The 24,424-nt window shown below is 44.7% G+C and overlaps 1 protein-coding gene across 5 annotated transcripts; it reads right to left on the bottom strand.

Annotated features, from left to right (window-relative positions):
• Nucleotides 1-10,531: 10,531 nt before the first annotated feature.
• LOC118882044 (zinc finger protein 75A-like) lies at nt 10,532-23,040 on the bottom strand. 5 transcript variants are annotated; one of them, XR_005016653.1, is made up of 7 exons: nt 22,410-22,638; nt 20,999-21,127; nt 19,216-19,411; nt 18,108-18,263; nt 17,696-17,822; nt 13,863-13,973; nt 10,532-13,684 (listed from the first exon to the last, which is right to left on the bottom strand). XR_005016653.1 is itself a non-coding variant. In XM_036827566.1 (7 exons), the coding sequence occupies exons 3-7, from the start codon at nt 19,310-19,312 to the stop codon at nt 13,086-13,088; spliced, it is 1,026 nt and encodes a 341-aa protein (XP_036683461.1). In that variant the 5' UTR covers nt 19,313-19,411; nt 20,995-21,127; nt 22,657-23,040; the 3' UTR covers nt 10,532-13,085. The 5 variants fall into 5 exon arrangements, 3 of the variants coding, with proteins under 3 accessions (XP_036683461.1, XP_036683458.1, XP_036683460.1); XR_005016652.1 differs by having other exon boundaries at nt 20,995-21,127; nt 22,410-22,629; XM_036827566.1 differs by lacking the exon at nt 22,410-22,638 and adding an exon at nt 22,657-23,040 and having other exon boundaries at nt 18,108-18,199; nt 20,995-21,127.
• Between the last annotated feature and the right edge of the window lie 1,384 nt (nt 23,041-24,424).

Raw genomic sequence — 24,424 nt, 5'->3', positions numbered from 1 at the left:
TAGAAGCAAAAACACAAAACCAAAAATACTTGTGAACATAAAATCCCAGCACCTAAAACAATGACTGGCATGCAGAAAGTGTGCAATAAACATTTGCCCAATGTTGAATGAATACATGAACATTCACAGTGCATATTGCTCCAAAAGTTCTAGGGAGCAAACATCCACAGGCAGAAATAGAACCAGTTTTTGGCAGCAGGTTAATGTGTCAATTTGGGAACTGCAGGTGATAAACACTAGTTTATGGCACCAGGAATACTGGTTACAAGTAACACTTGGTTTGTTAAGTCGATTTTTATAAATGTTAAACTACAGCAAGTATTAATTGGTCATAAAATGATCTTTCAAAGCATTTTGCACCACACTTCTTGACTATTAGAGCACTGGGTGTTGAAGTACAGAGTAACTACTTTAGAATAACTCCAGAAAGAGGATCAAGGGAAGGAGTGGACACCAACCAAGGAAAAGGAGAGAAAATTCCTCATGAAGAGGAAGTATGGTGCCAAATGGGGAAGGAAATAGAAAAGGAGTATTAAATTTCCACATCATTTTTCATCTTAGTGGTTACCAAAATGCTATAGTTAAATGCTAATAAAAAGAAATACCAGGACTTCCCTGGTGTCACAGTGGTTAAGAACCCGCCTGCCAATGCTGGGTACACGGGTTTGAGCCCTGCTCTGGGAGGATCCCACATGCCGTGGAGTAACTAAGCCCCTGCACCACAACTACTGAGCCTGCGCCCTAGAGCCTGCGAGCCACAACTACTGAGCCTGTGTGCCACAACTACTGAAGCTCACGCGCCTAGAACCCGTGCCTGGCAGCAAGAGAAGCCACTGCAATGAGAAGCCCGCCCACTGCAACGAAGAGTAGTCCCCGCTCGCTGCAACTAGAGAAAGCCTGCATGCAGCAACGAAGACCCAACGCAGCCAAAAATAAATAAATGAAATAATAATAAAAATAAATAAAATAATAAAAATAAATAAACAAAATAAAATAAATTTGTTTAAAAGAAAAAGAAAGAAATACCATCAAGTAGGAATGGTTAGAAGATGGCTCAGGATTAGGTATATGATTAGAGGGAATTATAACAAATTCTAATGTTTTTAGTATTCATTTACACATAATTTCAATTAAAAAAAAAAGAGAAAAACAAAGTAGGTAAATGAGGGCCACTTTGAGCTCCAGGGGAAATGTCCTATATGAACATGTTAGAGAGTAATTACTATTATTATTTTGTTCTTTAGTGGCTTCCAGGAAACCAACAATTAACTGTTGCCACTGAACTCTTAATGAGCGAATCACTCTGGGGCGTGTTAAAAGTTAGCAGTCCATCATGCAGTTTCAACTTACTAATAAATTGCTCTTGTGATCATTACAGGCATCTAGTATTCCTTCTGGAGCACCCTCATTATTATTTTTTAAACATCTTTATTGGAGTATAATTGCTTTACAATGGTGTGTTAGTTTCTGCTGTAAAACAAAGTGAATCAGCTATACATATACATATATCCCCATATCTCCTCCCTCTTGCATCTCCCTCCCACCCTCCCTATCCCACCCCTCTAGGTGGACACAAAGCACCGAGCTGATCTCCCTGTGCTACACGGCTGCTTCCCACTAGCTATCTATTTTACATTTGGTAGTGTATATATGTCCATGCCACTCTCTCACTTCGTCCCAGCTTACCCTTCCCCCTCCCCGTGTCCTCAAGTCCATCCTCTATGTCTGTGTCTTTATTCCTGTCCTGCCCCTAGGTTCTTCAGAACCTTTTTTTTTTTTTTTTTAGATTCCATATATATGTGTTAGCGTACGGTATTTGTTTTTCTCCTTCTGACTTACTTCACTCTGTATGACAGTCTCTAGGTCCATCCACCTCACTACAAATAACTCAATTTCATTTCTTGGAGCACCCTCATTATGAAGCATTCAGGTTGCCTGCTGTTCTCATAAATGAATACCCCCTGGCGGGGGGTGGGGAGATCAAGAGGGTCCTCTTACAAAGTCATCCTGAGAAGTTGTTGGTCAAGTTCTGGTTGCCATTTGAGGGAGGGAATGGCAGCTCCCACATTCTCAATTAAGCTTGCCTCTTGTGGGAGAGAAGGCTTCTGTTGAGTGGGAATTTTTTCTCAAAGACAGACTAGGGTATGATTGTCAAGATGTATTTCTCTTTTAAATGGAACTATTTATGCATGAAATGCCATAATGTCTGAGATTTGCTTTAAAATACTCCAAAAGAAACAAAATAAAAACAAAAACTGGAGAGGTTAAATGAAACAAAATAGGTAAAATGTTGATAATTGTTGACGCCTACATAGGGTTCATTACATTATTATTCTCTACTCACTCTTAGAAACCGGGGTCAGAAACCTCACAGGTCTCCAAATTGAATCAGGGTTGTTAGGAAGGAGGAAAGGAAAAACGGATGCTAAGAGGCAACCAACAAATGTCTACTACACGCCTCACCTGTAAAACTTCCAGTATAATAGAATAGAGGACATTGAATGATAGCTTCTAAAACTGTAACATAGATAGTTGTGAAGCTATAATCAGAGATCAGGGACCTGGACAGTCCGTAGAGATGAAAGGTTACCTTAATGAAAGAACACGCAGTGTCTGGGGTGGATGGGAACAGTGGTGAGGAATTCTATGAAGCAAACATTACCCTAATACCAAAATCCAAAATAAAGACATTACTAATATCTCTCATGAACATAGATTCCAAACTCCTCAACAAAATATTAACAAATCAAATTCAACAATGTATAATAAGAGTTATACAGTGGGATTTATTCCAGGAATGCAAGACTGGTTCAATATTCAAAAATTAATTAATGTCAGGACTTCCCTGGTGGCGCAGTGGATAGGAATCCGCCTGCCGGTGCAGGGGATGCGGGTTCGAGCCCTGGTCCGGGAAGATCCCACATGCCGCGGAGCAACTGAGCCTGTGCGCCACAACTACTGAGCCTGCACTCTGGAGCCCGCTAGCCACAACTACTAAAGCCCGCGCGCCTAGAGCCTGTGCTCTACAACAAGAGAAGCACGCGCACTGCAACAGAATAGCCCCTGCTTGCCGCAACTAGAGAAAGCCTGCACACAGCAACGAAGACCCAACGAAGCCAAAAGTAATTAATTAATTAAGAACTTATACAAAATTAATTAACGTAATCCATCACATCAACAGGCTAAAAAATAAAAATCAATACTGTCAAGATGGTAATTCTTCCCAACTTGATCTATAGATTCAATGGAATCCCAATAAAAATCCCAGCAAGGGCTTCCCTGGTGGCACAGTGGTTAAGAATCCGCCTGCCAATGCAGGGAACGCGGGTTTGAGCTCTGGTCTGGGAGGATCCCACATGCCGCGGAGCAACTAAGCCTGTGTGCCACAACTACTGAGCCTGCACTCTAGAGCACATGAGACACAACTACTGAGCCCACGTGCCACAACTACTGAAGCCTGCACGCCCTAGAGCCCGTGCTCCGCAACAAGAGAAGCCACCGCAATGAGAAGCCCGTGCACTGCAACGAACAGTAGCCCCTGCTCGTTGCAACTAGAGAAAGCCCGCACACAGCAATGAAGACCCAACGCAGCCAAAAATAAATAAATAAAATAAATTTATTTTTTAAAAAATCCCAGCGAGTTATTTTCTGGATATTGACAAATTGATTTTTAAATATATATGGAGAGGCACAAGACCCAGAATATCCACCATGATATTGAAGGAGAAGAAAAAAGCTAGAGGACTGACATTACTCAACACTGACTTACTGTAAAGCTACAATAATCAAGACAGTGTGGTGTAGGTGAAAGGACAAATAGATCAATGGAACAGAATAGAGAGCCCAGAAATAGACCGACATAAATATGGACAACTGACTGTTGACAAAAGGGCAAAGGCAATAAAATGGAGGAAAGACAGTCTTTTTAACAAATGGTGCTAGAACAATTGGACATACACATGCAAAAAAAAAAAAAAAAGAATCTAGATGCAGATTTTACACCCCTCACAAAAATAATTCAAAATGGATTCTAGATCTAAATGTAAACCAAAATAATAAAACTCCAGAAGATAAAACATAGGAGAAAACTTACATGACTTTAGGTTTGGTGATGACTTTATACAGTAGATACAACACTAAAGGCATGCTCCAGGAAAGAAATGATTGATAAGTTGGACTTCATTAAAATTAAAAACTTTTGCTCTGCAAAGACACTGTCAAAAGAATAAGACAAGCCACAGACGACCGGGAGAAAACATTTGCAAAATACTTATCTGATAAAGGAATTTTATATAACTTATGCAAAGAACTCTTAAAATTCAACAATAAGAAAATGATCAACTTGATTAAGAAAGGGGCAGAAGATATGAACAGACACTTCACCAAACAATGTACACAGATGGTAAAAAATCATATGAAGGGCTTCCCTGGTGGCGCAGTGGTTGAGAGTCTGCCTGCCAATGCAGGGGACACGGGTTCGAGCCCTGGTCTGGGAAGATCCCACATGCCGTGGAGCAACTAGGCCCGTGAGCCACAACTGCTGAGCCTGCGCGTGTGGAGCCTGTGCTCCGCAACAAGAGAGGCCGCAACAGTGAGAGGCCCGTGCACCGCGATGAAGAGTGGCCCCCGCTCGCCGCAGCTGGAGAAAGCCCTCGCACAGAAACAAACACCCAACACAGCCAAAAATAAATAATAATGAATTAATTAATTTTTTAAAAAAAGGGGATAATTAAAAAAAAAAACCATATGAAAAGATGCTCCACATCATGTCATTAGGGAATTGTAAATTAAAGCAATGAGATACCACTATACAACTATCAGAATGGTGAAAATCCAAAAACACTGACAACTACATTATAAGAATATGGAAAAACAGAAACTCTCATTCATTGTTGATGGGAATGCAAAATGGCACAGCGTTTCCTGTTATTCTTCAGCAAATCCCAGACCACTCTGTGCCTGCAAATGGTTAGAGGACAGACTGTTTCCAGGTCCCAGATGGTGTACAGGACAAGAAGTAATTTGGGAGGGCATAGCACCCAGGTTAACTCCAAGGGATTAGCCAAAGAGAAAACAGGGTTCTTTCTGAGAAAAAGAGACCATACTTAAGAAGGGATTCCTGTCACTTGGAGACAGGTGAGAGATCATGATTTAGTTGAGTGATGATACTTCCTGAGATATCCGTGCCCTGGTCTCTCCTTTTCCTCCTTCTAAGACAGTGAGGGCTGATATGAGTGGTCGGGATGGTGGTGGAATGGAGCCCTGGCAGTCTGTCTCAGACAGCCTGAGGAGAAGAATGGGTAATAAGGAATCAGTCAGGAGCCCTGACTCCTAAATCCTGCTCCACAACATGCATGGACAACAATTTACTTTCTTCCTAGAACTCTTGTGGTATCTAAACTGGGAACCAGGAAATCTCAATTCCCTCCCTGCATCTTCTGCAACACATCTTAAGGCAACCACTTCCTGAAATTTGTCTTATATACCTGATGTCTCAAGTGGGACTGATGGTCCCTGTTCTTCACCCCTCCTGGGGAGTAGATAAGCTTTGAAGTTGAAAGATCTTATACTGGGTTGTCAGCTTTGTAAAAGTGAAGTGCCATTTTCCAAACCATTGTGTGTAAAACACTCGTTGCATAGCAGACGCTGGAAGCAATTGAGACTGTTGTTGCTAAACGTTTGGATCTTCTACTAGATACAGAAGATGCCAAACACAATTGCTTGCATTGACCTTCGAGAAACAAATTCTTTGGCTGGGGCCCTTGCAAGAGAGAAGTCTCCAAGTTCTCTCCTAGAAAGAGAATGCACGGGTACTAGTTCTACTCTGCCCGCAATATCTAACCATGGGACCTGAAGCTTCACCTTCCTAATGTTTAATGGTGATGCCTGTCCCACTACCCAAGAGGCTGTGTGGTGTAGAGGAAAGGGCATTTAATTGCGAGCCAGGTGGCGTGGGATCTAATTTTGTTCCACTAATTCAGATATTCTCTCAAGTTTCCATAATGGTGAAAGGATTAACTAGGTCAGTGTTTCCCAAACTGGTATTCCACAAAACTGAGAGATGGATGTTAGGTGTGAATGTCACACACCCACCACCACCACCACGATCAAATAAGGCTGGCAATCACTGCGTGCTTATACTCCTCTCCTTTGACCCGGAGTTTACACCGTACATTTAATTTTTAAAAATAAATTTATCTATCTATTTATGGCTGCGTTGGGTCTTCGTTGTTGCACCCGGGCTTTCTTTAGTTGCATCTAGCGGGGGTTACTCTTCCTTGCAGTGTGCGGGCTTCTCATTGCGGTGGCTTCTCCTGTTGTGGAGCATGGGCTCTAGGCACGCGGGCTCAGGAGTTGTAGCATGAGGGCTCTAGAGCACAGGCTCAGTAGTTGTCGCACACAGGCTTAGTTGCTCAGTGGCATGTGGGATCTTCTTGGACCAGGGCTCAAACACGTGTCCCCTGCATTGGCAGGCGGATTCTTAACCACTGTGTCACTAGGGAAGCCCTACACTGTATATTTAAACATAAACACTGAGAAGTCCTCCTATAACAAAACATTGACTTTAACCCACTGTCCCCAGATTTACTTGGGTGCCTAATACTTTTTTCATGGAATAGCTCTGCATATCTCACATTGTTCTCTACCTACATTTGGTACCCACTGACAGAACAGATTTCCAAGGCCCCTTCCAGGTCCTTCTATACACCTCGGTGTTGAGTGAGTCCTTGGGAAGAAATGTGCTGAGTGCCTGCAAGACCCCTAGGTCTGTGTGGGCATTCAGGCCCTTGCTAACAGCAAGTGTTGGAGAGCAGACACGGTGGGGGTGGGTGCTGAGAGGACAGGCAACCCGAGTGGAGGTGCTTTCCTTGGGGTGCACTTGGAATCCAGTCTTCCTATTCCAGGGTGAAGTTCCCTGAGCTCCAAGCTAGAGCATTCATTCAGATGGAATGATAGCCTTAGACATTCCAAAGTCCCCAACATAGGAATCCTCTGTGCATTCCTTCAGAGGGCCTGCATGCTCTTCTCTTCCATCTCTCCTGATAAAGAACAAGACCAGGACTCATGGCCATCACACATTTGTCAAGCACTCAATACCTGAAGAAGGGAGAACACTGGGCCAGGGGGTGCTCTGAGTAACCAAAGCTAATGTTCAGGTGGCTGTGGCAGTTTTTTTCCGTTTGATATAAGTGGACCCTTGAAGAACATGGGTTTGAACTGCAAGGCTCCACTTACATGTGGACTTTTTTCAATAAATAGCTACCACAGCACATGATCCATGGTTGGCTGAAGCTGCAGATGCAGAACCACAGATGCAGAGGGCCAACTGTAAAGTTATACACAGATTTTCAACTGTGTAGGAGTTGGCGCAACTAACCTACCCTGCGCGTTGTTGAAGAATCAACTGTATTTTCATCCTTGTATTTATTATGTCAGTTTTGTGCCCAACACTGAAGGCTACACAAGACAAAGCCCCTGCCCTCCTGATGCTTATATTCTAATGGGTTAAGACAGACAAAAGCAAGCAAACAAACCAAATAACCCTGCCTTGTGATACTTCCTATGAAGGGAATAAACACAATGCTCAGAATGGTTAAGTGCAGACATGACTGACTGGTATAAGAGTGAAGGTCAAGGGAAGACAGAGCCCTTGTGCAAGCTTGGATTTCAAACTGTGGGAGCTGTGGAGAGATCCAAGAGGAGAATACTGTAGAAGCGCCTCTTAACTCAAAGAAGAGTAAGACTGGAAATATGAGCTCCTCCTTTAAGGAGGATAAATAGCTTTGATGCTGGGTAATGCTTACTCAACAGGAAGTTACAGGAAGAAGGAAACATTAAAACACATTTCCATAACTCCTTTGTGTGAGAAACTATTGTTCCTAAAGCTACTAACATTTTAAAAAAGATTGTTCTGAAGCTTTAAATATCTAATAACTCTTCTCTCTGTGAACATTAAAGATCCTCCACTTTTTCATTTTTTCACATGCTTTGAAACTGTTCTGCTTGTACAAGTCATGGACAAATGCTTAGTGTGAAAATCATGATGCTGGAAATATTACATTCATTGGTTAAAAAAATTCAACAGAAAGATTTCTTACCAAGTATTTCCTTGAAGGTTCAGGGTATTCAAATACTATAAACCTTATTTTTGTATTAGTGCTTAGATCTGTGCAATTCAAGATTCATAATCCTACTGTGGTGGAAATGAAAAGCGATTCTGATAGTTTTCCTAAATCCGAAACTGAGTGAAAGACAAGAGCTCGCTTGCATAATTCCTCTCACAAGAGCCAGATGGGAGAACTGCTTTAAGTGAAGTGCAGGCATTATCAGATATGGATGATTTATACAGAAGGAAAGCCTTATAGACTCTTGACTGCAGAAAGAACTTCAGTACAGCCCAATACCCTTGTCCACTGGAGAATTCATACACAAACCCTACACATAACATCGGGTTCGGTAGATGCTTTAAACAGTGCTCCAGCCTTGCTCTCCATTGAACCCACACAAGGAAGAAACTATAAAAGTGACAAGTGTGGAATAGACAGAGCAACAAAATGCTTCTGTACTTGTTTGGAAAGAACCCTAGAAACAGAATGTGGGTAAAGCTTCAGCACTTCCTACTCAGGGCACTTCAGAGACTGTACAGGAGAGAACCCACAGAAAGAACTTGAGGAGGCCTTCAGCAAATAATCCACTGTAAGCACTAGAGGGAAAGCTCCTGAGAGAAAAGTAATGGGCAGCCTTGATCCATTACACGTGAGTGGGAACGAGCCGGGAAATGCACAAGATGCTCAATAAACACTTGTCTGTGGAGTGGGTGAACGAATGTCTGGAAAATCCTTTATGGTGTTCAAAGCTTTTTATTATCCCAACTGTCCAGCTGGATAGAAAAGGCTGCTTAGCATTCCTCCTCTAAAGATCTCCAGCGCAATTAAACACTGTTCTTAGTTTCAAAAGCTGATCGAAACCCTAAGCAGTTTGTTTTACCCAAGCTCTCCTCCTGTACTTCCCCTCCAGTTAAAAGATAGTTGAGATTCTCAAGATCAGCTTGAGGTTACAGTCAGCTTAATGGTGAGAACTCTGGGTATACAATGGTCCCAGGACCGTGGCCACTGGGACCCGTGCAGAGAAGGGGTCGAGGATTTGGGGACTAGGCTAGGTCAGTGATCCAATTCTCAGAACCAACCTTGGAGCCTCTATAAGGCTGTTAACTGGACACACAAAAACAAAGCACCTTCTGGTTTGTTCTAGAAATCTGATTATGCAGGTCATATTAGTGAGAACTTTAACACTGTTTGAGGCTGAACCTAGGGTTGTGTCTGATTTCATTTTTAAACGAAGCCTCAGAGTTTTGGTTTTACCTTGTTTTAGTAATCGGCTCTCATCACTGTGATGAGGTATAGAAATGCCTTCTTCCAACCTGAATATATCCAACCCAAATTCCAAAACATACGTAGTAGTAAAACATTGTGCTGATTAGTGGCTAAGCTAGAACTTTCCCACCGGAAGTTTCTCATTCCCCAGCTGGAGTGCCCTGCTCTTGTTTTCCTGTCCAAGCTTCTTCCCAACTGTTACCTTTCAGTCCAGGAAAAGAAGCCACCTTCCTCTTTACAACAATCTGGGAAAACTTGGTGATCTCCGTCCCGTGTTTTCTGAGGCACAATTCACAGAAGGTACAACAGAGCTATTTACCAAACCATTCCTTTAAGTCTACTGCACTCACTTAGGAATGGAAAGAAACCCCTAACCTCTCCCTAGCCCACTGATCAACAGAAGCCTTTCTTGTGCATGTGGGGCTGTGGAGCAGTAGAACAGAGGGGGGGCTGTGGAGCAGTGGAACAGAGGGGGGACAAAGACAGCGAAATGGAATAAGGCCAGGACTTTCCTGGTGGCACAGTGGTTAAGAATCTGCCTGCCAGTGCAGGGGACACGGGTTTGATCCCTGGTCCAGGAAGATCCCACATGCTGCGGAGCAACTAAGCCCATGCACCACAAATACTGAGCCTGCGCTCTAGAGCCCATGAGCCACAACTACTGAGCCCGAGTGCCACAACTACTGAAGCCCGCGTGCCTAGAGCCTGTGCTCTGCAACAAGCCACCTGATGAGAAGCCTGTGCACCACAACGAAGAGTAGCCCCCGCTCGCCACAACTAGAGAAAAGCCCATGCGCAGCAACAAACACCCAAGGCAGCCAAAACATAAATAAATAAATAAATTTTAAAAAAAATGGAATACGCCAGAGAGAGGGACAGATGGTTGCCTCGTCCACTTCAACAACTGACCTCTACAGGATTTGTCCCCAGTAAGCAAGCAAGCAGTCTGTCTTTCCCATCACTTACAGTCTTATAAGCTCCTAAGTGTTCCCATCAGTGTTACACCAGCTTAGTGGAGCATCTAGAGGAAACCAGATCTCTTCCAAGGACCAAAGACCAGGTGGAATGACAAAGAAGTTTCCTGAGCTCTAGCAGAATAGACAGTCTTACTGACAGGCCAGGTTATGCTGCAGAGACACATAGCACCAACATACCAGTGATTTAACACAACGAAAGTTTATTTCTCATTCCTACAGTCCATTATAGGTCTGGGGGACTCTCCAGAATAGATACCCCTCCCCAATGTGAGGGGCTCGGCATTCCAGACTGTTCTGATCTTGTGACTCCTCTCTATGTGCTTATATGACTGAGGCAGGAAAAGACAGCACTAGAGAGTCCTGCACCGAGAAGGGAAACTTTTGCGCACACCCATTGCTCAAAACTATCTCAGTATGCTAACTGCAAGGAGAAAAAAGTCTAACCACTCCCTTCTTACTGTTCACTAGGATACAAGCTCCATGAGGATATGCATTTTGTCTCCTTGTCCACTACTATATCCTTAGTTTAGAAGACTACCTGGGCACATAATAGGCCCTCATTAACTTGAATGAATCAATGCAGTGTCAGCAAGAAATCCACATGTATATCTTGGGAGAAGAAACAGTCCCAGGGGTGTAAGGCTGAGACTGTTGGGTAAGAGCTATGCAGACCAGAGCTGCACAGCTGGCTGAGCTTAAGAAATAAGCACATTGGTATACTGGTACAGATCATCTTAGAGAAGAAAATGAAATCCTGCTGACAGCGGCAGACCAAAACCTCAGGTGACTTACACCATAAAGCACTGAAGCCAAGGACCAAATCAACCGAGCAAACCACCACCACGAGTGCTCAGCTCCTGGAAGGAGCTGCAACAGCCACAAATGCATCTGCTCCTTGAATGTAGTCAGTCCACCCAACATACCACTGGGGACCAGGGGAAAGGGAAGGACACGCACACTGACTGAGACCCTGCTATTGCCCAGGCCGTTAGGTGCTTTTCCTTCATCAACCCCTGTAATCCCCCAAAAAACCCTGAGTTGAGTGTTATCTCTATTTCATAAGGAAACTGGAGATTTAAGAGTGTTTCAGTAACCAGTCAAGAAACAGGAATGTTTTACAAGCTAGAAATAGAAATAGATACGATACAGTGTCATCCAGGCTGGCTGGGCAGGGACAACATAGAGATCAGTCCTGCTAATCCTGCCCTCAGGCCTGACTGATGCAGCTAAGTGACAGCCAACAGACCCACTAGCTATGGGGTCTTAACAAGCCTCTGGATCTCTTTGAACCTAACTTCCCTTTTTATAAGAGATTTGTAAGAGATCATTTAACCTCTTTCCTAATACTACCTGAAAAGCTCTAACAGGAACACATCTGAAACACTGCTGTAGGTGTTATAAGAAAATCCACAGCCCATAGAGCTTTTTGGCGTTCTATGCTATGCTGGAGAAAACAGAAACTGGAAGACGCTGCCTGTTTACAGTTTACAGTGTAAGTCAACCAAGGCAGATGAAGGTTCACCTATCCTTGCCTACCACTCAACATCAGTTCCCAAACCTTTCCTTTTGGGAACTTGGGTCTCCTGCTCACTGAATTCCCAGAGCACCATTCCCAGTGACCCACAGGATCCTCCCTACTGCATACACTTCAGTTCCCAGACAAACATAACTTTCTTATTGTTCTTAGTAAGAAACAAAAGCCAAGTTAAAATACAAACAGACAAAAACCTGAGAAGTTGATCCTGAATTCCCATTAATTTCCATGAGCTTCAGAAAAGTGCTCATGTTTATGGTTGTTTTATCCAATTGGCATTGTGAGGTAAGGAGTCCATTTAATTGCAGAAAATTCTTCTTTTCATCTAAAATATACCGAATGGCTAAAAATTCCAACCCATGTCCACATGATCTCATTAGAGATATTCTCCTTTTTTCAAACACCACAAATGAGAGGCAATGATAGTGCATTATTAGTTCACCTGGCAAATTCTCTAACAGTGAAGTAAATGATTTCATCACAGTAAAAACTGTGCTAACAGGACTCAAGAGATATAGTTGCTAAAATGTTCAAGAAGGAACTCAGAACCAGGTCAACTTTGTGAACACTGTCCAATGACAAAAGAGTAAGAAAATCCAATTTGGTTCTTGGAAAACTTTACATTAGAATTCATTTCTACCTCATGAGACTACTGAAATTTGTAAGTCTGCTAACTGGAAGACAATGGTATGCAATGAAACATGTATATTACTGCTTTTTGTTTTGGAAGACCATGCTACAAATGTTTCTATCATATGTGCTTAAGAGTGGCTGGGGAGGACCACAGAAGACTGATGATTCATGACTGCATCTGCTATTTTCAAGCTGATTTTGCTATTTTGCCAGGTACAATCCCAAACCCGCTTTTTCCCTTACTCAGAATATTCTTAGAACACTTTTTTTGCTAAGGAATTCAGTGAAAGTTCTAAGTAAAAACAGTAAGTAGTACAACTATTAACGTTTCCCCTCCACAGTCAACCCTGATTTCTTTCTGTGAAACATGACGTTTACATCTCCAAATTTTCCACTGGTGAAAAATTCTTCATGCTTCTTAATTTTGCATTTTTTCATAAACTTTAGGGTCAAGCGCCGCTTGGTATATGTCTGTAGACTAAGGACACTGAACAAGCTTTCCTTCACTGGTGTCAAGGTTTCTGGTGTCAAAGTCTTGAGCACTTACTGAAGCTTCTCCTGCATGTGCTACAGGTGGGTTCTCCGGTGTTTAATAAGGTGGGAATTTTGACTGAATTTTTTTCCACATTGATGACATGTAAAGGGCTTCTCTCCAGTGTGAGTTCTTTGGTGTGTGTGGAGATGTGAATTTTGACTGAAGCTTTTCCCACACCATGAGCATTTATATGGCTTTACTCCTTGGTGTGTTGTTAAGTGCTTATTAAGATCTGACCTCCATCTAAACCTCTTATCACACTGTTCACATTTATATGGTTTCTCTTCAGTGTGAATTCTTTGGTGCTTAATAAGGTCAGAGCTAACTCTGAAGCTTTTCCCACATTCCTGACATTTAAAAGGCTTCTCTCCTGCACGTTCTTTCTTGTGAAGCTCGATAAGTTTCAGCAGCTCTTCTTCCCACCAGTTTGAAAATTTCTTTCTTTCCTTCACTGGAAAATCTTGGTGCCATTTCCCCACCCTATGCATATCACCATGATTTTCTTTGCCCATTGTTTTCTGATGAACATTCACACTGGCTTTTTTTGATACTATGCCTCCTGGTGCTTGTATTTCTAAGTCAGAAAAACATATAGGTTGATGATTTTCAGTGTCATTTTTCATCTTTATCTCTGTTGGAATAAACATAAGAATCAGCCAACTGTATGTCAGAGCAAGAAAACCATGGGAATAGAAAAAACCGCAATATTCACTGATTTAAAAAAAATAGGGAAGTAGGATCTTAAAATGTTAAGCCCTTGTAAAGGTTCCTACCAAGGCACATTTCTCCTCTTCCCATGGTATATTTACCTGAAAACAGCTCTCCGGGACTGTCTTTGAACACTGGGGATCCTTGAACCCATGGCTCTTCCCCTTGCTCTAAGCAGCAGATCACTTTAGTTTTGGGGAGCACAAATAATGCTGTGAAATAAAAAACTGAGGTCAGTGACTGGAACTAACAATGGTTCACTAATTCCAGACTACTTCAGGAAGAGCAAAAGATACTTTAACAGTTTCTTATCCTGAATGGTTAAATGGAGAGTCTCATATCCAATATTAAGTTTACACTATACTGCATTTGTGAGTGGGTATGTAAAGACTGGGAAATAGGGGCTTCCCTGGTGGCGCAGTGGTTGAGAGTCTGCCTGCCAGTGCAGGGGACACAGGTTTCAGCCCTGGTCTGGGAAGATCCCACATGCCGTGGAGCAACTGGGCCCATGAGCCATAATTACTGAGCCTGCACGTCTGGAGCCTGTGCTCCGCAACAGGAGAGGCCGCGACAGTGAGAGGCCCGTGCACCGCGATGAAGAGTGGCCCCCGCTTGCCGCAACTAGAGAAAGCCCTCGCACAGAAACGAAGACCCAACACAGCCATAAATAAATAAATAAATAAATAAATAAAAATTTAAAAAAAGAAGACTGGGAAATAAACCTAAGCTAGATCTATGAAAAGGGTATGCGAATTCATTGCGTGTTCCCCATCTTCTGAAACCAATACTCCATATTCAACTAAGCAGTAACCAAACTCCAGAGGCTACAGGAAATACAGGCTGGTCCTATTACCTCTTTAGAAAGACTCATACTGGATAAGGCCAGGTCTAAGGGAGTCAATGTGAAGGTCAGTGGGCTGGGTATCATAAACACAAGTGATTCCTGTTATATTATAGCAAGTTTCAATTGAGTTCTCAGGTACCAGACACTGCACCAGGAAAGATTTCTACCACTCCTATAGCTCACTGGTTCACATCCAGGTGGAGGAAACAGACCAGAATTACTTAGTGGACTTTCTCTAAATCATACTGCCAAGTATGGAAAGCATTCATCACTCAGTCATTCAATACATATGTGCTGAGTGGCTATGGTGCACCAGGCACCCTCTATGTGCTAGGGATACAGTGGTGAATAAGCCAAGTCCCCCGATCTCACAGAGCTTATCTTCTAGTGCACAGTGAGACAGTCTAACGTCAATAAACACACAAATAAAATATCAGGAAGTGATAAATGTTTTGAAGAAAACTAAAGCAGGGTAAGAGAACAGTTAAGATTCTGCTTCTGTGAAGCTATTTTAGATAAGGCTATGTGAAAAGCCTCTCTTAGAAAATGATATTTGAGGGACTTCCTTGGCGGTCCAGTGGTTAAGACCCATGCTCCTAATGCAGTGGGTCCGGGTTCGATCCGTAGTTGGGGAGCTAAGATGCCGCAACTAAGAGTTTGCATGCTGCAACTAAAAATCCTGCATGCTGCAACTAAAGATCCAGAGTGCCGAAACTAAGACCCTGCACAGCCACATAAATATATATTAAAAAAAAAAAAAGTGATATTTTGAGCAGAACCCTAAACTGAGAGTTTTGTCATATGGCAGAAAAGTGTGCCAGGCACAGGGAAGGGGAAAGAAATGAGCACACCAAGCCCATGAAACAGCAAGATGAGCAGTGTGAATAGAGAGGCCAGAGCAAGGGCACGAGTGGCAGGAGACGACAGCAGGGAGATGAGGAGGGGCCAGATCGTGGAGGAAGCCTTGGTAAGGAATTTGGTGCTTATACTGAATGTGATGAGAAGTTATCATAAAGTTTTTAAGCAGAAAATGTCATCATCTGATTAGGTTTGGTTTTTTTGGCCACACCCTGCAGCTTCCAGGATCTTAGTTCCCCGACCAGGGACTGAACCCACACCCTTGGCACTGAAAGTGCAGAGTCCTAACCACTGGACCACCAGGGAATTTCCCATGATTAGGGTTGTTTTTTTTTTAAAATAACTTTATTTATTTATTTTTGGCTGTGTTGGGTCTTCGTTGCTGCGCGTGGGCTTTCTCTAGTTGCGGTGAGCAAGCGGGGGCTACTCTTTGTTGCAGTGTGTGGGCTTCTCATTGTGATGTCTTCTCTTGTTGCAGAGCACAGGCTCTAGGCGAGTGGGCTTCAGTAGTTGTTGCACGCAGGCTCAGTAGTTGTGGCGCAAGAGCTTAGTTGCTCTGCAGCATGTGGGATCTTCCTGGAGCAGGGCTCAAACCCGTGTCCCCTGCATTGGCAGGCAGATTCTTAACCACTGTGCCACCAGGGAAGCCCCCCATGATTAGGTTTTAAAAGACTCTGGCTGCTGTGTGGAAAACTGATTGTGGGAGGGCAGGAGTGGTGGCAGTGGGTGGCAGTTAGAAAGTATTGAGGCGAACCTTGTGGCTGAGACGAGGATGCTAACAGCACAAGAGGCTGAGACATGATCCGATTCAAGCTACACTGTGAGGGTGGAGCCAAGATGATTAGCGATGACCTAGTAGTGGGGTAGGATGGCAAGATCACGGTAAAGAATGATCCATAGGTTTTCGGGCCTGAAATATTGGGTGAATGGTAGCGTCCTTTAGGGAGACGGGAAAGAGAAGAGCAAAGCAAATTTGGAGGGAAGGGAACAAAAATTCTGGATAAGGAATGAGCATGTGAACTTGGCAAAAGCTCCCAGGTGAACTGGTTACACCTTTTCCCTGCTGAACCACTATCTGAGAATCAAAAAGCAACTGGTAGGGCTTCCCTGGTGGCGCAGTGGTTGAGAATCTGCCTGCCAATGCAGGGGACACGTGTTCAAGCCCTGGTCTGGGAAGATCCCACATGCCGTGGAGCAACTAGGCCCGTGAGCCACAACTACTGAGCCTGCGCGTCTGGAGCTTGTGCTCCGCAACAAGAGAGGCCCGCGCACCGCGAGGAGAAGAGTGGCCCCGCTTGCCACAACCACTGAGCCTGCGCGTCTGGAGCTTGTGCTCCGCAACAAGAGAGGCCCGCGCACCGCGAGGAGAAGAGTGGCCCCCGCTTGCCACAACCAGAGAAAGGCCTTGCACAGAAACGAAGACCCAACACAGCCAAAAATAAATAAATTAAAAAAAATTTTTAAAAAAGCAACTGGTAAATATACCTGTGTATATATAAAAAAAAAAAGCAATTGGAACAGAGACTCTCTCACAGAGAAAACCAAGAATATGACAGATTACTCAACTCCTATGCAAAGGGAAGGGCAAAGGACTTCCCTGGTGGTTTAGTGGTCAAGAATCCACCTTCCAATGCAGCAGACGGGGGTTCAACCCCTGGTCAGGGAACTAAAATCCCACATGCCACGGGGCAACGAAGCCCGCGCCACAACCACTGAGCCCGTGTGCTCTAGAGCCTGTGTGCCACAACTAGAGAGAAGGCCACGTGCCGCAACAAAACATCTTGCATGCCACATCGAAGATCTCACATGCCACAACTAAGGTCTGACGCAGCCAAATAAATAAATTATTTTTAAAAAAAAAAGATTCAGGACTTCCCTGGTGGTGCAGTGGTTAAGAATCCGCCTGCCAGTGCAGGGGACACAAGTTCGAGCCCTGGTCCGGGAAGATCCCACATGCCGCGGAGCAACTAAGCCCATGCGCCACAACTACTAAGCCTGCACTCTAGAGCCCGCGAGCCACAACTACTGAAGCCCGCGTGCCTAGAGCCTGTGCTCTGCAACGAGAAGCTACTGCAATGAGAAGCCCGTGCACCACAACAAAGAGTAGCCCCTGCTCGCCGCAACTAGAGAAAGCCCGCGTGCAGCAACGAAGACCCAACACAGCCAAAAAGATAAATAAAAAATAAATAAATAAATAAAAAGATTCAATGAAGGGAAGGGGAGAATCTTTACCTAGAGAGATGACAGTCTCATAGTTTTCTTGCATTACATCATTGTAGAGGGCCTTCTGAGTAGGATCCAGTAACTCCCATTCTTCCTGGGAAAAATATATGGCCACTTCTTCAAATGTCAACAAGCTCTAAAAAGAAAATAGGCTTTAGCTCAGTATTTGCCACTTCAAAAGCAGCCCTACCATCTGACCCATGATTTGTATGTTAGGCCAGGAACTAAAGGAACAGCACATGATACTTTTTAAAGTGAGGAGGCAGAAATGGAAGAGGCAAGGGATCAGCAAACAATCTGAGAGGTGTCCAGTTTCCCAGGGGGATCATCTGGGTTAACACGCCTCTGAGCACGTGCTGGGCAGTGCAGGTCAAGGGCAGCAGGGAGAGGCAGCCCTAAGAAGCTGGAAAGCACAGCTCACCTGGGACTCAGGCAAGATGAGCTCGGGTGCCACTGGCCAGTCTTTGGTGTTTGTCTGTTCAGGAAAGGCTAGGATCCGGTGAGCAGGCACCGCTGTGGGTGAAAACAGCAGAGGTAATTTCTCTCGCTTCTGTTCCTGAACGTGGTAGGCTCTTTTCTAAAATACAGAAGACCCCGATTTTTTTAGTATTGATAAGATACCTTTACAACTATGTGTGCTGGACTTCCCTGGTGGCACAGTGGTTAAGAATCCGCCTGCAAATGCAGGGGACATGGGTTCGAGCCCTGGTCCAGGAAGATCCCACATGCTGTGGAGCAACGAAGCCCGTGTGCCCCAACTACTGAGCCTGCGCTCCAGAGCCCAAGAGCCACAACTACTGAAGCCCGCACGCCTAGAGCCCATGCTCTGCAACAAGAGCAAGCCACCGCAATGAGAAGCCCGCGCACCACAAGGAAGAGTAGCCCTCGCTCGCCGCAACTAGAGAAAGCCCACGCGCAGCAACGAAGACCCAACACAGCCAAAAATAAATAAATACATAAATTTATTAAAAAAAAAAAAAAAAGTGTGTGTGCTGCTCAGAAATGCCTCTCTCATTATAAATGAAAACCATGGAACTACCAGCCTCTAAAACAGGTTCCCTAGTTTTCATGAGCATATTAATGAAAGGAAAAAATTTTTATTACCCTCTCGTGACATAAATTGAAAACAAAATACTCAGGGAATCCAGTGTACAATAAGAGATGTTGTTTTTTTATCATTTATTACTTTTTTTCTGGTTCAAATAGTGTTCACATTCTGCCACTAACCACCCATTCTGATCCCAATTCCTTCCATATTTTCAGCATGAGGTAAGACTGACCCTCTCTGCTTTTCTAAAACCAGAACTCCTGATGTTATTACCAGGATTCTGTGGTTTGGAGATTTCTGTATCTTAGGCCAACCCACACCTGGTCTGCTCTACCATAACCTGGGGGGCATCCTAATTGCTATGCTAACGTGGCTGCATTAGTAGATCCACAGGGCAAGCAAGAGAGTGGTAACAACATTCTGGCTTAACAAATTACTATCGCAGCTCCCAGGAGAAGGAAAGTAACGTGAAGCTCCTTACCCCTCTCACATATGGGCTCAGTTTCTTTGTGGGTATTCCTGATCAGCAGCTCTTGTAGACTCTGGTGTGTATTCCAAAATTCTTCATCCTGGGACATGCCCACTTGCTGGGCCTCTGCTGGCTTCAGCTTGAAGCCTAGGGCCTCTGCTGTTTCTCCCAAGAGCACTGCCTCCTTTCCCAGCTCATGGTCTGCAACCTAGAAATAATGCCCATCCTTGTTACCATGGAACTTACTTTTGGTTTGGGAGTTGGTGGGAGAGGGAGGAAAAAGCAGAGTGCAAACTGTGGGAAGAAGGAGACACTAAAGGAAATGTCACAGAGACTTAAAAGAGATACGGGACCACCAATTTTCCACAGAACTATACACAAAATATAGGAAAATTGGCAGAAGAGGAAAAAAGGTGTGGTTACTGCCAGCCCTCCCAGACAGCAGCCCCCACCCTCTGCATCCAGCCCAGCTCAGACCACTAACAGGGTTGCACAGGCCACCTGTTCTCATGCTGCCTTGACAGACTTTCTCTCCCAACTTAGATTCTTGCCTTAGTGGTTTCCTGTCCTCTAACTCTCTCAGAAGATTAAGGAATTGAATTTAAAAGTTGTCCTGTCAACCAGATTTTCCACATGGCCAGGGAAGAGTCTCACAGAGGATTGGGATAAAATGCAGAAAAAAGTGAGAGGAAAGAGTCAGGGCTCCAACCTATCCCCAGATGATTCTGACACAAAACGTGTGCCCTCCCGGTATTCTCAGCAGGCCTGTGAAGCCAGCTGGTATGCCGCCACCTGCCCAAGGGCATGCCCTGGATTCCCGCTCACAGCACAGCCAAGGAACAACCACTGAGGGAGGGCAGTGGAGGCCCTTGTCTACGGTACAGAGGACACTATCCCTCACGCTCTTTCTTCTCTCAGCTACTCTATTGGGATTTCCAAATCTTTCTTTCCCTGTTTCCTTTCTACTTTTTCTCTTCCTGGGCAGTCTTCCTCTAGTTGTTTGGTTTCTCCCTCTCTTTCATACCTTCACTCTCCTTTGGTCTCTGAGAATTACTCCTTTTTTGGATCTGTCCCGTCCTCTCCAACTCCTTATTGCCTTTTGTTTGTTTCTAAGAACTTGAGGCCCATCTCCTTCGCCAAGCCAGACTAGGCTCATTACCCTCAACACACTCTGGCTCCAAAGAAGGCCAAAAGCAACTCTCTCCCTAAGGCCAGGGAAGTCTGCCAGGATCTCTGAAACCTGTGGACTGACTATGGCTGTGGGTCTGTGCTTTCACGTCCTGCTTTACATGTCCTAAAGGAACAACAGAACTGAGACCTAATTCATCCTATTTCCCAATTAACTGCCCCAATACATCCACCTTCACCCTGTTTCACTGCACACATGAAGAATCTTTCTTCTCACCCCATTCCTCATTTGACCAGATTCCCTCTGTAAGTGTTCTACCAGGACCACAGCCTCCTCGATGCTCTGTAGATGGTGCTTCTTTATGCAGGTCTGGGTGTCCCTGGGCAGAATGGTCAGGAACTGCTCTAGGACCACAAGTTCCAAGATCTGCGCTTCTGACTGAATCTCTGGCCTCAGCCACCATGGGCTTAATTTCTGAAGCTGGTCAACAGCCTCCCTGGGTCCAGCTCCATCATGACAGAGGAAGCTCTAGAAGTACTAGTGAGACCTCTCGGGACTGAGACCATCCGTTTGGGGGGCATATTTCTTATGCTGACTGGAGCTCTCTGTCACAGGTCCCCTGGTCTCCCACAGAGCCCTGATCTGAGGGTTCAAGTACTTACCCACCTTCAGATCTACTGTCATCATTCTGATCTAGGAACAATTTGGCTCCTGTGTTGGACACACCACCAGCACCATCTCTGACAACTGAGGCCCAGTCTGGTCTGGAACAAAACCAATAGAAGGTTCTTCTTTCTAAGGTGTAAAGTGAGAAAAAAAAAAAGTGCATGTCAATAAGAAAGTCACATGAACTTTACTACTTGTTACTTATTATGAGAGAAAAATGAACTTTACAAATCAACTGCCAAGCCCTTGTTTCTCTCCTTTTCTATTATTCAACGCAATACAGCAGGACTTATTGAAGACAAATGTAAATAAATTACTTTGCCTTAAAAAAAAAAATCAGGAGAGGTTGGTGGGTGAAAAAACTAGTACCCACTGGCTCCAAGGAGTTTGGGGATTATCCAAAGATTTAATTGATGCACTTCCTATGCCATCCTCTCCGTGTAAAGGAAAGATCAGGAGACTATTCTGAGTTTCTCTTATATTTCAACATATCATCCTAGTCTCTTCAGTAAGAGAGTACAACTTCTATGACCTTTGTTCTTTCGGGAAGATTCTGGACCATTTGAGGTGCTCCTTTCCATTGTATGAAAACTGGCAGGAGAGCTGAAACAATGAGACCAGAATGGAAGAACAGTAATTCAGAAAAATGGAGCCTTATTCTTCTCAAAAGCACCCCCCAATTAAGTAACTAGTTGCTCTACATTCATCTTGGCATTTCTTTGTAAGATATATAAAGAACACCATGCAGAAGATTTATACCTGAATTTTTAATTTTCATTACTTGACCTAGGAAAAATTACAGCTGATCCTTGTTCACAAAATGTTTATCCAAATGTCAATTGGAAAAAAAAGGACAGCATGTTAGTTGGTGATGATTACATTCAGCTGCTACCTTTCTCCAGGGCTCATTTAGACCTCTAAGCGAGGCTGAGGAGAGCTTCATGAGTTTCACTTTCCCTGAGGTGATCCAGGGGAAAGGGCACCGAAATTCTGCCCAGGAAGCCACGGTGTTCACAAACGGCCGGCTCCCGATGACTCTGAGGTGCTGGGGACACTTCCCAGGCTTTTGCATCAGAGGAAGCTGATCTGACTGAGGCTGGACCGCCCGTTTCTCCCGCAGTAACATCAGCCAGTAAAGGAAACGCCGGCGGAGGCGGGAAAGTGGACACGACCGCCCGGGCGCGCCTGCGAGCACTGTGCCTGCGGGCAGTGTCCGAGCGGGCTCCCGCCGCGCGGCCCCGGGCGCCACCCGCACAAACGTTGGAGAGAGCGGCCTCACGAGCCTGACGGCGGGCCTCGCCCCAGACAGTCCTGCCGCCCGGCTCGGAAATACCCCCGGCCGCCTTGCAGCGGCCGGCGTCTCTCGGGGGCTCCGGAGCCTGCGCCGAAGCGGAAGCCGCTTCTAGGTTACCTCGGATGGCTTGGCTTCGTGGAGGCCGCTCCCTCCTCCCGGGGCTCTACCGCAAGTCGCCGCCGGTCCGGCCACCGCTCTGAGGACAGCTCCCCGCCCCGCGCCACTCAGAGGTGGGTTCCGAGGCTCAGGCTCGGAACCACTTAGGTTCGCCTGGCCCAGACGGCCCGCCCGGAGCAGTTCCTGCGCCACGGGCTTACCCACCCCCACCCCTCACTCTATCAAACCGGAAGGGGAAGTGACGTACTTCCGGGGAGAGGCTCCTCGCAGGTCAATGCGTCCTCACCGCCGCGAACCGGGTTTACCTGGTGGCGAGAGTTGATGTCACGGAGTCTCAGGCCCGCGGAGCCTGAGGGCCCTGCACGGTCGCCGCCCTCTCGCGGCCATTACTTCCTTCGTCGTTGTGGGTGGCTGGCGACTGGTAACCCGGAGTCCCACCGGGTGACGTCTCCGCCCCTGCCAGTGCCCGAGCTGTCCTCCCGCCGCTTCTCACAGCCTCCTACCTGGTGTTGACTTAAAACAATAAAATAGCCAGTTATTTTATCAGCAAAATGAGTTAATTTGGGGACAATAAAGAGTTGCAATTTTGAATATGCAAACCCTGGCAACCATAAGCAAGTCTGGAGAACATGGTTCTTTTACACAGGAGACCTGAAGAGTTCGGAGCGACTGTTGTAACCTAAGAATCCACTGGAGGAAAATGGGAGTGTAGTGGCTTGTCATTGGCTGAACTTTGACAGTCTCTCATTGGCTCACCTGTTGCTGGGTCAGGAGAAAATCTTCCTCCTGGTGCGTAGTAAAGTAGTAACCTGTTGCAAATGCAATTGATGTCTAGTGGTTGGGCGTGAGATCTCCCCCTTTGAGCTCTGATTCCATTTTAAATGAGGTACCGTTTATAATTTTCACAAAGGCAGTTTCGTCTAACTAATCTGGCTTGTGATAGGTGTAACCCAGACACATGCAACCAGTGTTCCTACAGCTGGCTGAGCACGGCAATCCCTCTGTCTTAAAACAGGCATGTCAACAACCAGAAGATTCTCACTAATTAGAAAAATTAGAGAAATGTAAATGCAAATGCAAATCAAAACTACCTCACACCGTCAGAATGGCCATCATTAAAAAGTCTACAAATAAATACTGGAGAGGCTGTGGAGAAAAAAGAACCCTCCTACACTGTTGGTGGGAATGTAAGTTGGTGCGGCCACTATGGAAAACAGTGTGGAGGTTCCTCAGAAAACTAAAAATAGAATACTATATGGTCCAGCAGTCCCACTCCTGCACATATACCTGGACAAATCTATAATTCAAAAAGATACATGCACCCCTCTGTTCATAGCAACACTATTCACAATAGCCAACACATGTAAACAACCTAAATGTCCATCAACAGATGAATGGATAAAGAAGGTGTGCTATATATATACAATGGAATACTACTCAACCATAAAAAAAAATGAAATAACATGGATGCAACCAGACATTATCATACTAAGTGAAGTCAGACAGAAAGAGAAAGATAAATACCATATGATATCACTTATATGTAGAATCTAAAATATGGCATAAATGAACTTATCTACAAAACAGAAACAGACTCACAGACATAGAGAACAGGCTTGTGGGTGCCAAGGGGAAGCAGGGTGGGGGAGGGAAGGACTGGGAGTTTGGGATTAGCAGATATAAACTATTATATACAAGATGAATAAGTAACAAGGTCCTACTGTATCGCACAGGGAACTATATTCAATATCCTGTGATAAACCATAATGGAAAAGAATATTTTTTAAAAAGAATGTATATATGTGTATAACTGAGTCACTTTGCTGTGCAGCACAGATGGGCACAACATGGTAAATCAACTTCAATTTTAAAAAAACAGAAAATTCTTGTTTACAGAACTGGCTCGGGTACTTACAACATGCAGAGGAGAAATCTTATGTTCTACAGGGACAAATACCTCCCTTCCTTTATTCTTGGCAGACAAGAACTACTGAAAACTCTCTACCCACCCTCCT

Source organism: Balaenoptera musculus, chromosome 15 (assembly GCF_009873245.2).
Source record: "Balaenoptera musculus isolate JJ_BM4_2016_0621 chromosome 15, mBalMus1.pri.v3, whole genome shotgun sequence".
Taxonomy (NCBI): Eukaryota; Metazoa; Chordata; class Mammalia; order Artiodactyla; family Balaenopteridae; genus Balaenoptera; species Balaenoptera musculus.
Note: the sequence above shows the minus strand (reverse complement) of the source record. Positions and strands in the feature narration are given on the sequence as shown.